Source organism: Mesoplodon densirostris, chromosome 1 (assembly GCF_025265405.1).
Source record: "Mesoplodon densirostris isolate mMesDen1 chromosome 1, mMesDen1 primary haplotype, whole genome shotgun sequence".
Classification (NCBI taxonomy): Eukaryota; Metazoa; Chordata; class Mammalia; order Artiodactyla; family Ziphiidae; genus Mesoplodon; species Mesoplodon densirostris.
In genome coordinates this window covers 84,693,506-84,709,109 of record NC_082661.1, presented here as the reverse complement: position 1 = coordinate 84,709,109, position 15,604 = coordinate 84,693,506, and the positions used below count along the sequence as shown (strand labels likewise).

The window sequence follows — 15,604 nt, the reverse complement described above, 5'->3', positions numbered from 1 at the left end:
AAATGAGGATTCTTTTCTTTACTACTGATGGTCTTAAATTAAGTGGCTACACTTTATGGACACAATCCCAGAACAAATCTAGTTAAAAAGATAATGAGTCCCTAACAGTCATTAGCTCACACCTCATTCACTCTGATTACTTATCAAAATTGTACTACCAATTCCAAGATAAGTCACTTTCTCTAAGAATATTTCCTATATCAATATTTATAGTTTTAAAGATCTCACTCCACATTATTATAAACCAAATCCTCAGATACATTTTCAAGCTTAGGACGTTGAAAAACATCTCCAAGTTCCATAAAGGTTAAAAACAGGAGACTTGTTCCCATGTCCTCAAAAATATTTAAATCTCTGAGCCTCAGAAGAGATTTTAGATAAAACAACATAATAACTGTTTAAACAACTGTAGGAGTAAGTAGGGCTTTGAATATCAAAGATTCCTAAAAGTTTTTATTTTGTTTTTTTCCTTCCCTACAAGAAGCATATTCATAACAATATAAATTATATAAACATCTTAAGTTGAAAACCAGAAGTACATTTTAATAACTTTAATATCAAAGAGTAAAAAAGTGAAAGATTTTGTAAAGCCTCCTCAATCAGTGGTTACATATCAAATTTCAAATGAAGCAAGTTTGAAGATTTTAGTACAGTCAGGTTTCAATCACAATAGAGTCAGCTCTCAATCATCTACAGAAGAGGTACACCTTTTTCTCAATCCGTAATAGTTTCCTAAGTACATTTTCTTTGCCTTGGAGAAATAAGTATCTTAAAAGCAGAAAGTCTGATAATGAAATTTGGTTATATCAATATAACTTATCACAACTTTGAGGAGAAAAATAGCTTTTTGAAGTATAATTGATAAATAAAAACCTTATATATTAAACCTGTATTTAATGTATGCAATTCGATGAGTTTGAACATATGCATACACCTGTGAAACCATCACCACAATCAAGGTAAGACATATCAATAATCTCCAAAAGTTTCTTTGTGTTCCTCTGGTTTTAGTGTGTGTGCGTGTGTGTGTATGTGTGTGCGGTAAGAACACTTAAGTAAGATGAAATCTACCCTCTTAAATTTTTTTAAGTATTGCTGACTATAGTCAACAGTATTGCTGACTACAATTTGCTATACAGCAAATCTACAGAAAAAATTTATCTTGCATAACTGAAATTTTATACCAATTGAACAACAACTCCCCATTTTCCTGTCTCTCTAGCCCAACAATCACTCCTGCATTCTCTGCTTCTATGAGATTGACTACTCCAGGTACCTCATAAAAGTTATATGTTTATATACACATACTATTTTAGATACCTCTGTAAGTGCATGCATATTTGTCATCCTGTGACTGGCCTATTTCACTTACCATTATCATAACTTTTTGTGCTACATCTCAATTTTGCCTGTGAAAAACATTAAAATCAGTTTCTACATGTTGCTTACAAACAAGAAAGGAGAAAATAAATTGGATTACATCAAAATTAAAATTTTTGTGTTGTAAATGGTACCAACAAGAAAGTGAAAAGACAGGAATTCCCTGGCGGTCCGGTGGTTAGAACTCTGCGCTCTCACTGCCAAGGGTGTAGGTTCAATCCCTGGTCAGGGAACTAAGATCCTGCAAGCCACAGTGTGGCCAAAAGAAAGACAACCCACAGAATGGGAGACAATATTTGCAAATCATACACCTGATAAGGGACTTGTACTGAGAACATATAAAGAACTCTTACAATGTAATAATAAAAAGAAAAATTACCAATTAAAAAATAAGCAGAGTTTAGACATCTCTCTAAAGTAGGTATTTAAGTAAGTGCAAAAATAAGCATAGAAAAAGATTCTTAATATCATTAGTCACTAGGGAAATGTACATCAAAACCACAATGAAATACTACTTCATACCACTAGGAGGGCTATAATTAAAAAGACAGATAATAAAATGTCAAGGGTGGTAAGAAACTGGAAATCTCACATATTGTTGGTAGGAATGTAAATGGTACAGCTGCTCTGAAAAACATTTGGGCAGTTCCTCAAAAAGTTAAACATAGTTATCACATGACACAGCAATTCCACTCCCAGGTATATACCGAAGAGAAATGAAAGCATACATTCACACAAAAACTTTACATGAATATTCACAGCAGCAGAGTTTATAACAATCAAAAAGTGGAAACAACACAAATGAATAGATAAACGAAATGTGGTATGTACATACAATGGAATATTTGGCAATAAAAAGAAATGAAGTACTGATAATATGCTGCAACATCAATGGCCCCTGAAAACATTATGTTAAGTGAAAAAACCCCAATCACAAAATATCACATATTGTATGAGTCCAATTATATGCAATGTCTAGAATAGGCAAATTGATAGACAATAGTCAGTTAATGATTACTTAAGGCTGGGGGGCAACTGTGGGAGAAGGAATGGGAACTGACCGCTAATGAGGACTAAATTTCTTTAGGGGAGATGAAAATATTCTAAGGATGTGGAGAAAGGGGACTTGTACACTGTTGGTAGGCATATAAATCGGTAGCCACTGTGGAAAACAGTATAGAGGTTTCTTAAAAAAACTAAAAATAGAACTACCACATGATCCAGCAACTCCATTTCCGGGTATATATCTGAAGAAAATGAAAACACTAATTCAAAAAGATACACACACCCCAGTGTTCTTAGCAGCATTATTTACAATAGCCAAGAAATGGAAGCAACCTAAGCGTCCAGCAAAGGTAAATGGATAAAGACAATGTGCCATATATATATATATATATATATATATATATATATATATATATATATACACACACATACACACACAATGTGGTGTATGTACTCACACACACACACACAAACATTTATTACTCAGCCATAAAAAAAAAAGTGAAATTCTGCCTTTTGCAACAACATGGATGGATTGGAGGGTATTATGCTTAGTGAAATAAGTCAGACAGAGAAAGACAAATACTGTATATTACCACTTATACGTTGAATCTAAAAAATAAAACTAGTGAATATAACAAAAAAGAAGCAGACTCACAGATAAAGAGAACAAACTAGTGGTTACCAGGGGGGAGAGGGAAGTGGGGAGAGCAAAATAGGGGGAGGGGATTAAGAAGTACAAACTTCTATGCATGTAATAAATAAGCTACAAGGATATATTGTACAGCAGAGAAAATACAGCCAATATTTTATAATAACTATAAATGAAATATAATCTTTAAAAATTGTAAACCATATTGGTACACCTAAAACTTATATAATATTGTAAATCGATGATACCTCAATTTTTTTAAAAAGTTCTAAAATTAGATTGTGGCAATGGCTGCACAAATCTATAGATATTCTTAAAAAACTGAATTATATTCTTTAACTAGGTGCACTGTATGGTACATGAATTATCTCCGTCAAGCTGTTTTTAAAAATGTAGGGATAATGCCCTTGGTAAGCTTATCGGTAGACTGGACACAGCTGAGAAAAGCTTCTGAGCTTGACGATATCTCAATAGAAACCTCAAAAACTGAAAAGTAAATAGAATAAAAATTGGGAAAAAAAAAGCCAGACTATCTAAGGAATGTGGGACAACTACAAAAGGTAAAATGTGTAATGGAAATATAAGGAGAAAAAACAGAAAGAGGAACAGAAGAAATATTTGAAATAATAATGACTGAGAATTTTCCCAAAATAATGTCAGACATCAAACCCCAGACACAGGAAGCTCAGAGAGTACCAAAGAGGATAAATGCAAAAAAACCCCAAAGCAAACAAAACCCAGCTAAACCTACACATATGATTCTCAAACTACAGAAAATCAAAGCTAACGAAAAAATTCTTAAAGAAACCAGAAAAAAAAACCCAAACCTATTGAGGAACAAAGTTAAGAATTATATCCAACTTCTCAGAAACAAGCAAGAACAGGGTGAAGTAAAATACTTAAAGTGTTGAAAGAAAGAAAACACCAATCTAGAATTCTGTACTTTGCAAAATTAATCTTTCAAAAGTAAAGGAAAAATAAAGACTTTCTCAGGCAAACAAAAATTGAGGGAATTTGTTGCCAATAGGCCTGCCTTGCAAGAAATGTTAAAAGAAATTCTTTAGAAATTTTGTTAGAAATAAACCACAAAATGGGTAAATTACATGCATGTAATCAACAGCTAGCAATAGCATATTCCCAACAAATCTGACATACCTACATCTCTGATGAAATTTTGAGGTCTATGTCCGGTGTCTACAAAATGTTGGCAGTAATCATTATGGGGATTTAAACTCTGTGTTCCCTAAAGAAAACGTCAAAATTAAATTAATAGCATTCGCTCTGAGGGCAGATACACTAACTCTGAACTTTATTTTTTATTATGAGGCCATACAAAATATAAGTTAACTGACATTAAAAAAAACAGAAAACATCACTATTAAAATAATAGTATTACAATTCAGTATCTACAGACATTAATAAAGCATTATCTCATCCTAAATGGGCAAGCATCAGAAGAATATTTCATGAATAACTTTAAATGACCTTTATTTTATAATGATGATCCCTCAATAACTGAAAAAATCTTGAAAACAAATAAGTATTTAAAATCTTTTCAGGCATAGAGCTGAAATGTGAAGTTATGACCTGAAAATTATTTATTTACCTTAAGAAAAGTACTAGAATCTTTGTAAATCTCTTCTTCATATGGCAAATTCTCATCCTCCTGTTGCATTTCTAATTCATCCTTGGAAAAGGAAGTATACATTTTAAGAGGAATATCTTACATATTATGATATCTCGATTATTAAGACTCATATAAATATTTTCTTTCCCTAAGACACAATAAAGTTTTCAAATTACTGTTAAAGTCAAATATTGAAGTCAGGACTTCCCTGGTGGTCCAGTGGTTAAGAATCTGCCTTCCAATACAGGGGACGCGGGTTGGATCCCTGGTCCAGGAACTAAGATCCCACATGCTGTGGGGGAACTAAGATCCCACGTGCCGTGGGCAAGTAAGCCCGCGCACATATCCGACAGCTAGAGAGAAGCCCACGGGCGGCAATGAAGAGCCCACATGCCACAACTAAGGCCCGATGCAGCCAAATAAATACATACATACATAAGTAAATAAATAAAAATACAAATTAAAAAAATTTTTTGAATCTAAAAACAAATTGAAGTTTTTGCTTTCTCATCATTAGCTGTAACTAGTTATGCTTATAATATATAAAATATTTCTTTTTCATTCTCATCAGTAATAACTGTCTATAACTACTAATTTTGTTGACTAAGTTATCTAGGATTATTTATCTCTGATATAATACCTTAAATATTAGAATTTAGCTCAAATCGTGAAAGATATGACCACCAATAGGGCAATTTTATTTCTACTAGATCAAACCATATGAAACTATTTTATAAGTCAAAAATGTTAAAATATCAGAAACTGTATGTATATGGTTTGACCTAATATAATCACAAATAGTTAAGTTATATAAGAGGATATATCAAATGCAACCAATACACAAGAGAATATCTATGAAATCAGATAATTATATCTAAAGATTTACTGAAACTATTTATTCTCTTCTCTATTGAATATAGTTGTATGACAATTAATTTGAAAAAATGGAGGTAGGTTATTTTGTCCTTAACTTTCTTTCTTTTCAACTACATATTGTAATTACAAGTTGAGAAGCTGGGTTTTTGCCTTGGGCCTCTGTCAGAAATGGTGCTACACTGCTGTCTAGCCCATGAGTTCTCAAAATATTTTAATTGTACTACCCTATATTGTTAACATGGAATAATGCAAGTCAAAGAAGACAGTATTGTAGCCTCTCAAAATATGATCAAATTACCCAAAGTTTCTGATACATCTACCTCCTTACTCTTATTTAAGAATGCTATCGCCTAGTGCTTACTAGGCATTAAGCTAAGTGCTTTATATACATCACCTAATTTAATCCACATACCTCTTGTGTTAAACTGATATAAATGTCTTAAATTTACCTAATTACATACACACTACCAACAATTATTCAGTATTCTGTCAAAATTCAGCTTCTGTCAAATTTTGTTTTCCTGGGTAAGACTCTACAGATTGTAAGGACTTATTTTCTTCTTGACCATAAAATTGTCCCATTCTCTACTTGCCTTATATTCTTCCATTTTGTCTTCATCTGTCTCTCCTTCATCCTGATACTTACGTTTTGCATTTGGAGCAGAGGTATCATAGGAAGCCCTGAAATTTAAAACTGAAATATCACTCACAAATATATACAAGATGTATAAATGTACCCATTAATAATATTAAAGAACCGGTTATAAAAACAGAAAAAGGCAAATTTTTCCTGACTAAACAGTATCTATTCACCCAGTTTATAAATCTTAAAAGTAATACAACCTGATGAATAATCTGTATTTTTTTGAGAAAGCAAACAAATAAGAAACTAAGCTTTTATAAGGTATGAATGGCAAAAAGAAAGTTCTACATTGTGTATCATTCTAATGTCTTGAGCAAAACTGATGTTCTACAAAGGATCATGAGAGACTACTACAAGCAACCATATGCCAATAAAATGGACAACCTGGAAGAAATGGACAAATTTTTAGAAATGTAAAAAATTCCCAGACTGAACCAGGAAGAAACAGAAAATATAAACAGACCAATCACAAGTAATAAAATTAAAACTGTAATTAACAATCTTCCATCAGGGGCCTCCCTGGTGGCGCAGTGGTTGAGAGTCCACCTGTCAATGCAGGGGACACGGGTTCGTGCGCCGGTCCGGAAAGATCCCACATGCCACGGAGCGGCTAGGCCCGTGAGCCACGGCCGCTAAGCCTGCGCGTCCAGAGCCTGTGCTCCACAACGGGAGAGACCACAACAGTGAGAGGCCCGCGCACCGCAAAAAAAAAAAAAAAAAACAACTTCCATCAAACAAGTCCAGGAACAGATGGCTTCACAGGTGAATTCTATCAAACATTTAGAGAAGAGCTAACACCTATCCTTCTCAGACTCTTGCAAAAAACTGCAGAGGGAGGAACACTCCCAAACTCTATTAAACTCTATTAAAAGGATCATACACCATGATCAAGTGGGATTTATCCCAGGAATGCAAGGATTCTTCAATATATGCAAATCAATCAATGTGATACACCATATCAACAAATTAAAGAATAAAAACCATATGATCATCTCAATAGATGCAGAAAAAGCTTTTGACAAAACTCAACACCCATTTATGATAAAAACTCTCCAGAAAGTGGGCACAGAGGGAACCTACCTCAACATAATAAAGGACATATATGACAAACCCACAGCAAACATCATTCTCAATGGTGAAAAACTCAAAGCATTTCCTCTAAGATCAGGAACAAGACAAGGATGTCCACTCTCACCACTATTATTCAACATAGTTTTGGAAGTCCTAGCCACAGCAATCACAAAAGGAAAAGAAATAAAAGGAATACAAATTGGAGGGACTTCCCTGGTGGCACAGTGGTTAAGAATCCACTTGCCAATGCAGGGGACACGGGTTCGAGCCCTGGCCGGGAAGATCCCACATGCCGCAGAGCAACTAAGCCCGTGCGCCACAACTACTGAGCCTGCGCTCTAGAGCCCACGAGCCACAACTAATGAAGCCCACATGCCTAGAGCCCATGCCCCACAACAAGAGAAGCCACCGCAATGAGAAGCCCACACACCACAATGAAGAGTAGCCCCTGCTCACTGCAACTAGAGAAAGCCTGTGCACAGCAACGAAGACCCAACACAGTGAAAGATAAATAAATAAATAAATAAATATTTTTTTTAAAAAGGAATACAAATTCGAAAAGAAGTAAAACCATTGCTGCTTGCAGATGACATAATATACACAGAAAAATCCTACAGATGCCACCAGAAAACTACTAATCAATGAATTTGGTACCGGATACAAAATTAATGCACAGAAATCTCTTGCATTCCCATACACTACAGAAGATAAGAAAAATAAATTAAGGAAACAATCCCATTTACCAATGCAACAAAAAGAATAAAATACCTAGGAATAAACCTACCTAATGAGGCAAAAGACCTGTACTCAGAAAACTATAAAACACTTTTGAAAGAAATCAAATATGACACAAACAGATGGAGAGATATACCATGTTCTTGGATCTGAAGAATCAATATTGTGAAAATGACTATATTGCCCAAAGCAATCTACAAATTCAATGCAATCCCTATCAAATCACTAAAGCCATTTTTCAGAACAAAGAATTTTACAATTTATATGGAAACAGAAAAGATGCCATATAGTCAAAGCAACCTTGAGAAAGAAAAACGGAGCTGGAGGAACCAGGCTCCCAACTTCAGACTATACTACAAAGCTACAGTAATCAATACAGTATGGTACTGGCACAAAAAAAGAAATATACATCAGTGGAACAGGATATAAAGCCCAGAGATAAACCCACACACCTATGGTCACCTTATCTTTGATAAAGGAGGCAAGAATATACAATGGAGAAAAGTCAGCCTCTTCACTAAGTGGTGCTGGGAAAACTGGACAGCTACATGTAAAAGAATGAAATCAGAACACTACCTAACACCATACACAAAAATAAACTCTAAATGGATTAAAGACCTAAATGTAAGATTGGACACCATAAAACTCTTAGAGGAAAATGTGGGAAAAACACTCTTTGACATAAATCACAGCAAGATCTTTTTTGACCCATCTCCTAGAGTACTAAAAATAAAAACAAACAAATGGGACTTAATGAAACTTAAAAGCTTTTGCACAGCAAAGGCAACCATAAACAAGATGAAAAGACAACCCTCAGAATGGGAGAAAATATTTGCAAACAAAGCAATTGACAAAGGATTAATCTCCAAAATATACAAACAGCTCATGCAGCTCAATATCAAAAAAACAGATAACCCAATCGAAAAATGCGTGGAAGACCTAAATAGACATTTCACCAAAGAAGACATACAGGTGGCCAAGAGGCACATGAAAAGATGCTCAATATCACTAATTATTAGAGAAATGCAAATCAAAATGACAATTAGGTATCACCTCACACCAGTCAGAAAGGTCACCATCAAAAAAACCTATGAACAGTAAATGCTGGAGAGGGTGTGGAGAAAAGGAACCCTCTGGCACTGTTGGTAGGAATGTAATTTGATACAGCCACTATGGAGAACAGTATGGACATTCATTGAAAAACTACAAATAGAACTACCATATGACTCAGCAATCTCACTAGTGGGCATATACCCTGAGAAAACCATAATTCAAAAAGACACATGTACCCCAATGTTCATTACAGCACTATTTACAATAACCAGGACATGGAAGGAACCTAAATGTCCAACGACAGAGAAATGGATAAAGAAGATGTGGTACATGTATACAATGGAATATTACTCAGCCATAAAAAGGAACGAAATTGGGTCACTTGCAGAGATGTGGATCAACTTAGAGTCTGTCATACAGAGTGAAGTAAGTCAGAAAGAGAGAAACAAATATCATACATTAACACATATATGTGAAATCTAGAAAATGGTACAGATGAACCTATTTGCAGGGCAGGAATAGAGACAAAGATGTAGAGAACAGATGGTTGGACACAGGGGGCAGAGGGAAGGGGAGGGTGGGATGAACTGGGAGATTAGGACTGACATATATTCACTACCATGTGTAAAATAGCTAGTGGGAACCTGCTGTATAGCACAGGGAGCTCAGCTTGGTGCTCTGTGATGACCTAGATGGGTGGGATAGGAGGGGGTAGGAGGGAGGTCCAAGAGGAAGGGGATATATGTATACATATAGCTGATTCACTTCACTGCACAGCAGAAACTAACACAACATTGTAAAGTAATTATACTCGAATTAAAAAAAATTGATAACTACAATACTGAAAAATTCTAAAGGCTTTATGAACTATCAAATCAATACCACTTTTAGGGCAAAGTGTGTTTTTTTTAATAAGGATTTTTTAAATAAAATTATATATGGTATATAAGCTAATTCCTAGCCTAACATTCCATTTTCTAACTACTTTATAAATGAAAACTTACTGTATTCAGATAATAAGTATTTCGTAATTCATGAACTAACAATAAAAACCAATGTTTCCTAAATCTGTATGCTGATGCTTATAACAACACACTTCATACCTAGGATTATTGTTTATTAAAACAGTGATCCTTTCACAAATATTAACATGTCACTAAAAAAATATTCAACTGACCTGCAAGTTTCTCTTGTTTCAGCAATTTCTCTCTGCTCATCTTTGCTATTTAACACAGCACCAATACTGTCAGCACTTTCAGCTCCCAACTGAGAAAAGGCAAAAACCAAAAATTAGATGACAGTGTACTGAATAGCCTTCCCAGTCATTTGTAGCAGCATTTAATACATCAAGTATTTAAAAAAACAAAAACAAAAAAATCCGTAACTACTGCAGCAGGCAAATGGATGAATTACCTTGCAGGAAAAACAGAAAACACCTTGGAGCAAAACCATGTTAATTAAGAATGATTTTGCCTTCTGAAAAGTATTTTATGCTTTCAGTTATTCTGAAATTAAAACAATTAACTTGAGCCAATCCTCTACTTTTAAAGCAAATAATAAAACACAATTTAGCAGCAGTAGCAATAACAAAACAAAAAAAGCAGCTAACATACAGTGTTTATAGTGTGATATGCACTACGTTAAACACTCTGCATCCATCAGCTCACGTATTGTACCTTATTTATTCCATGCCGTAATAAATACCTTTTCAGTTTTATTCAAGCCAAGTCTTTATAATGATTATAGGCACAATACTAAACTTTACAAAAACCTGAAAAATAGTCATGCATATTCGGGTTGGCAGTTTGGGAAATTTTGCAAAATACAACAAATGTAAACAAATCACTAGTTGAAATAGGCTTGGCTACATAGTGTGGGATCAATTCATGGAAAACTTAAAAGCCAAACCAAGAAGTATAGAATGCAATTTACAGGCCATGAGGAACCACTTCATATTTTTAAGCACACGAAGGGCATGAGGAAATCTGCATTAAATAATCCCTTAGCTCAAGAAAGGTGAGAAGGCACACTACAATGTTAGAGCTGCAAGTCCCCAGCCTTGATCTTAAACAATTACCACTGCCTCTTTAGACTACCCACTTCATGACTCCCCTAACGTTTCCCCAATGATAAATCTCTTCCAATGTATCAACTGTTCCTGATATTTTAACTCTTCCATAAAATCTTCCTGACCCCTATTCTCTTTAGTCAGAAAACACATTTATTCCCATAGGTGGAATGCTTTCTAACCTTCTTCCCAAGACTGACCCGACTCCCTTCAAATCTCAGATGAGTACATTTCCTCTGAGGGTCCTTCCATGAACACTATATACAGAATAGGTAGCCTCCTTTCCATTATTTTTACCTCCTCCTTTCCTCATTCACATCATAGCACTTAATACACTCTTTTTGTTTTACTTTTGTTTCACAGTCGCTATCACAACTTCCAGTTTTTTATTTGTACAATTCAATTACTTTATCAGTTTACTTTTGTTGACTTCTCCCCCACTGAAATGTTAGCTCACTGAGGGGAACAACTCTGTCCTGTTGATATCTGTATGTTCAGCAGCTACTATAACATCTGACTTATAGTACACGCTTATAAATATGTGAATGAACCAATGAGATTTTTTACCAAGGTGTAAATTAGAATACAGTGTTTTACAAGAGGAATGCTTTACATCAAATTGTGCTTACATATATAATTGTCTTCTCATGCTCCAACATTTTAAAAAAATTGTGGAATGACTGGAGTAATAGATTTTCCATTGTGGTAGCACTAAATATATTATTTGAATAATTATGACAATTTGGTATCATTTGAAAGCATGTATAACTCTTTGAAACAAAGCTACAAGTTAAATAAAAACAGGTGTAAATCTTTGGTGATAGCATCAATTGCCACAATCATGGTCTGGGCCTATATACTGCATCCGATATCTTCATCCAGCAGCCAAAATAAGTCAAGCAAATTATATACACTTGAGTTGTGCTCTACTCTGACAGATCATCAATCAACAAAATTTTATTAAAAACTTACTTTGGGCAAGAAACAAAGTTAGGATAGAAGATTAAGCCAACAGGAATTAAATGCAAAGACGCTACAAGCAAACTGTTTATATTCTGTATGATGGTTAATAACATACAGTAGTGGACTCAACAGTAAGGAAAATGGATGCTCAGAGGGAAAAGAGCCTAAGCCAGGGAGATCACAATAGGTTTCATCACAAAATTCTGACCTGGGCTGTCACAGAGGATAGACAGAAATCAGAAAGAAAGGACAACCTTTAAAAACCATGAAGTATGTACTGCAAAAATCACGTTCTGGAGAGTAATAAACCAGTCTGTCTTGTTCATACAGAGAAAAGTAAGTGAAAGAAAGGCTGAAATTAGTTGGAAAAGTGGAAGTCTGTCATTGATTATATTGTACATCCTTACTTAGGTGGAAAGATTCCTATCCAACTGTACTAGGAGGCAGCCAGGTGTATTGCAAAGGCCTAAAACTGGAGCTTGCAAATGTAAAAGGTTTGTGGCCTTCAGCATGTAACCAATTTCCTGAGCTTTATTTTCTTCATCTATAAGACACAGATAGCATCTGACTGGTATGATCAAATATAATGTATGTACAAGCTTGGCAGAGTCTTGACACACAGAAAGGACTTAATAAATGGCAGCCATTATTAAATTCTGTGCAGTACGTAAGCTCTCTGAGGGTAGGACCACCTATTATTATTCATAGCTGAATTGCCAATGTCTACAAAAGCTCCTGGCACATAGTTAGACACTCAACCAATCATTGTTTACGACTATTTTGAGTCAAACAGACGTATGAATTCAAAACTAAAGAGTAAGAATCTTGGTGGTAACATAGAACTGCTGAACATTTTTGAAGATAACATAATAGAAACTGGGAAAAGGAAGGCTTGGAAAAGATACCTGATTTGTCCAAAATCATTATGCCAGGAACAGATCTGATTCCGAACGCCCCCTTTTTTTTTGGCCGCGCGTTTGTGGGATCTTAGTTCCCGACCACGGATTGAACCCGGGCCACAGCAGTGAAAGCGCTGAGTCCTAACCACTGGACCACCAGGGAACTCCCTAAACGCCCACACTTTTAACACTGTACCATAAATCTTTTCATCAGATCATAAAAGAGGATAGGTCTCAGATTTCCATGTACTAAAACGAAAATTTATTACTGAAAAAAATAACAGTAAGATGCCTCATCAAAGCCTGTGAGCATTTCCCCCATCCCTTTTACCGGTCTGAGTGGTAGAAAGTAAAACACAACCTATAACTTTAATTAAGCAGAGGTGTGCATCTGCATTTTCTGCATGTGTACTCTACTAATCAAGTGGCAACTTACTCATACACAAGAAGGAGTGAGGCCAAGATTTGGAGAGACAAACCTGGGTTCAACTTTCACTTTCTGGCCCAGAGGTGAAGGAGCCGGGGCAAAAATTAACCTCTGGAGCCTCTGTTTCATTATCCGATATGTAAAGACAATATTACCTATTTCAGAGATTTGTTGTGATCGATACAGATTAAGAATTCAAACATTAGCTGCGGGTGAGGACGAGGATACCGTACACGGCAGAGTCGACAGCAATACGCATCATGCAGAATCTAAAATTTACACTCAGGCTACTACCAATGCAGTCGTTAGACACTAACCCAGAGAAAATACTGTAAACCTGACCCACAATGAAGCCCCAATCTCAAGAATCGGGAGCTGATTACGAAGAAAGGCAAGACACAAACGACAATTTAAAAAGTGAACAGAGGGGCTTCCATGGGACGCAGTGGTTGAGAGTCCGCCTGCCGATGCAAGGGACATGGGTTCGTGCCCCGGTCCGGGAAGATCCCACATGCCGCGGAGCGGCTGGGCCCGTGAGCCATGGCCGCTGAGCCTGCGCGTCCGGAGCCTGTGCTCCGCAACGGGAGAGACCACAGCGGTGAGAGGCCCGCGTACCGCAAAAAAAAAAAAAAAAAAAAGTGAACAGAAATTCTGGAGGATAACAAGGCACTTTTCTTTGCCTGAACTGCGGTAACTTACACACAAAGACCACTGTATTCTCATCATTGAGCACCACTCGGCGGCCATAACGGTTGCTAAAGACCAAGCGTGGCGTTCGGTTCAGCACCACCACAATGACCGCGAGGTAAAACAGGAAAAGATTCGGGGTACCCCGGGAGTTGAGAACAAGAGGGTAGGTGGGCACAGGGATTAAGGTCGCGGGACCAGAAAGGACCGCACCGCGACCGGTAAGGAGACAGAAAAGGTGGGAGGAGGTAAGAAGCCGGCCGCGCACGCGCATTCGCGATCCCTCCCTGGGCCCCGGACCTGCTGCGCGAGAAGCTGTCGCCGTAACTTCTGCCGTTCCCGGATCTCCTGCAAGCGGCTGTCCATGTCCCAACTCTTGTTTTCCACTGCCTCGAAAACTTGGCAATGAGCGGACGAATACCCGCCCAATTTTTCTTCAGAGACTGTGGAACACAAAATTCTCCAGGAGCTTCTAGCGCGTGTACCCACTGTTTTTTCCTCAATAGCTGTTTCCGGCGCGGCCGGAATTTGGCTCCACCGCTCCCGGAAGTCCCGCCTCCTTCTGGACGCCCGCGATTTGCCGCTGCCTAGAAGGGGCCCAATGAGGGTCCTGCGACGCCGGCGCCAGAGGCGTCTCTGGAGGCTTCGGCCGTCCAGAGCCGGGGCTGTTGGAGCTGTGCTGGCGAATCGCCTGACCCCTCGCTTGCCCCTTCCTGGGACTTGAGCCTCCCTTGGTCTTTCAGCACTGTTGCCAAGTGGTGGGCCGTTTTGTTGATTCCCTTTTCCATTAGTTCCCCAGTTGCCAGTTCTGACGTTTTGAACATTGCCAGATACCCGTTTTTTCGTGAAAGCACTAACGCGAGTCAGATTGCGGGGTTTGAACCCTGGACTGTCGTTTACTAGCTGAGTGGCCTTGTCTAGATAATCAACCTCTGTGAGCCTCTAGTCTTCCCATTTGTAAAATGGGAGTGATAAGAGTGCCTACCTCACAGCGTTGTGAAGACTGAAAGAATAAATAGAGCCAAACACATCCCGCCATGCAAGTGTTCATTAAGCTTTTTATTATTACTTTCCACTTGAGGCAGGGAACAGCAACTGCATCTGCCCGTGCTCTTCTCCACAACTCACTAGCCCTTGAGAAGTTTCCTATTTTACCATAATGCATTTTATGGATTCTTTAGAGAGATGGGAGGGTGATAGTAAAGTATGTCTTGGTTCATGTCCTAGAGGTCAGAGGCTACGGGGGCCCTTTTTGTGCTTGTGCATTTGTCTTAGCTGGAAATAACCCTGAGATATGAAAACAAATAGCCTACTGATGCTTGTGGCAGAGGTGCTCAGTGATGATTCTCCTCTCTTCATAGGAAGGCAACAAGGACCAAAGTCTTAAAGTTATTACCATTATGCACCATATTTGTCATCTTATTCCAAATTCAAAGTAGCAGAAGTAGACTAAGACGTCATGTTGCCCCAAGTTTAATTGGAAATTGTGGCACATACTTACCAACATTAATAACAAGT

At 37.1% G+C, this 15,604-nt stretch overlaps 1 protein-coding gene across 4 annotated transcripts in view; it reads right to left on the bottom strand.

Moving 5' to 3' along the window:
• Window positions 1-14,595, bottom strand: part of METTL14 (methyltransferase 14, N6-adenosine-methyltransferase subunit) — a 43,693-nt gene extending 29,098 nt beyond the window's left edge. For 3 of the 4 annotated variants that reach the window (XR_009533041.1, XM_060105340.1, XM_060105326.1), the window contains exons 1-5: window positions 14,387-14,595; window positions 10,220-10,308; window positions 6,134-6,221; window positions 4,644-4,724; window positions 4,193-4,280 (exon numbers count right to left, since the gene is read on the bottom strand). Coding sequence is in view for 3 of the 4 variants with exons in the window: in XM_060105340.1 (XP_059961323.1) it covers window positions 4,193-4,280; window positions 4,644-4,724; window positions 6,134-6,221; window positions 10,220-10,308; window positions 14,387-14,452 (412 nt within the window). In the remaining variant the exon portion in view is untranslated. The remainder of the gene's footprint in view (window positions 1-4,192; window positions 4,281-4,643; window positions 4,725-6,133; window positions 6,222-10,219; window positions 10,309-14,386) is intronic. The other variant, XM_060105349.1, reaches the window with a different exon arrangement.
• Window positions 14,596-15,604: the final 1,009 nt, after the last annotated feature.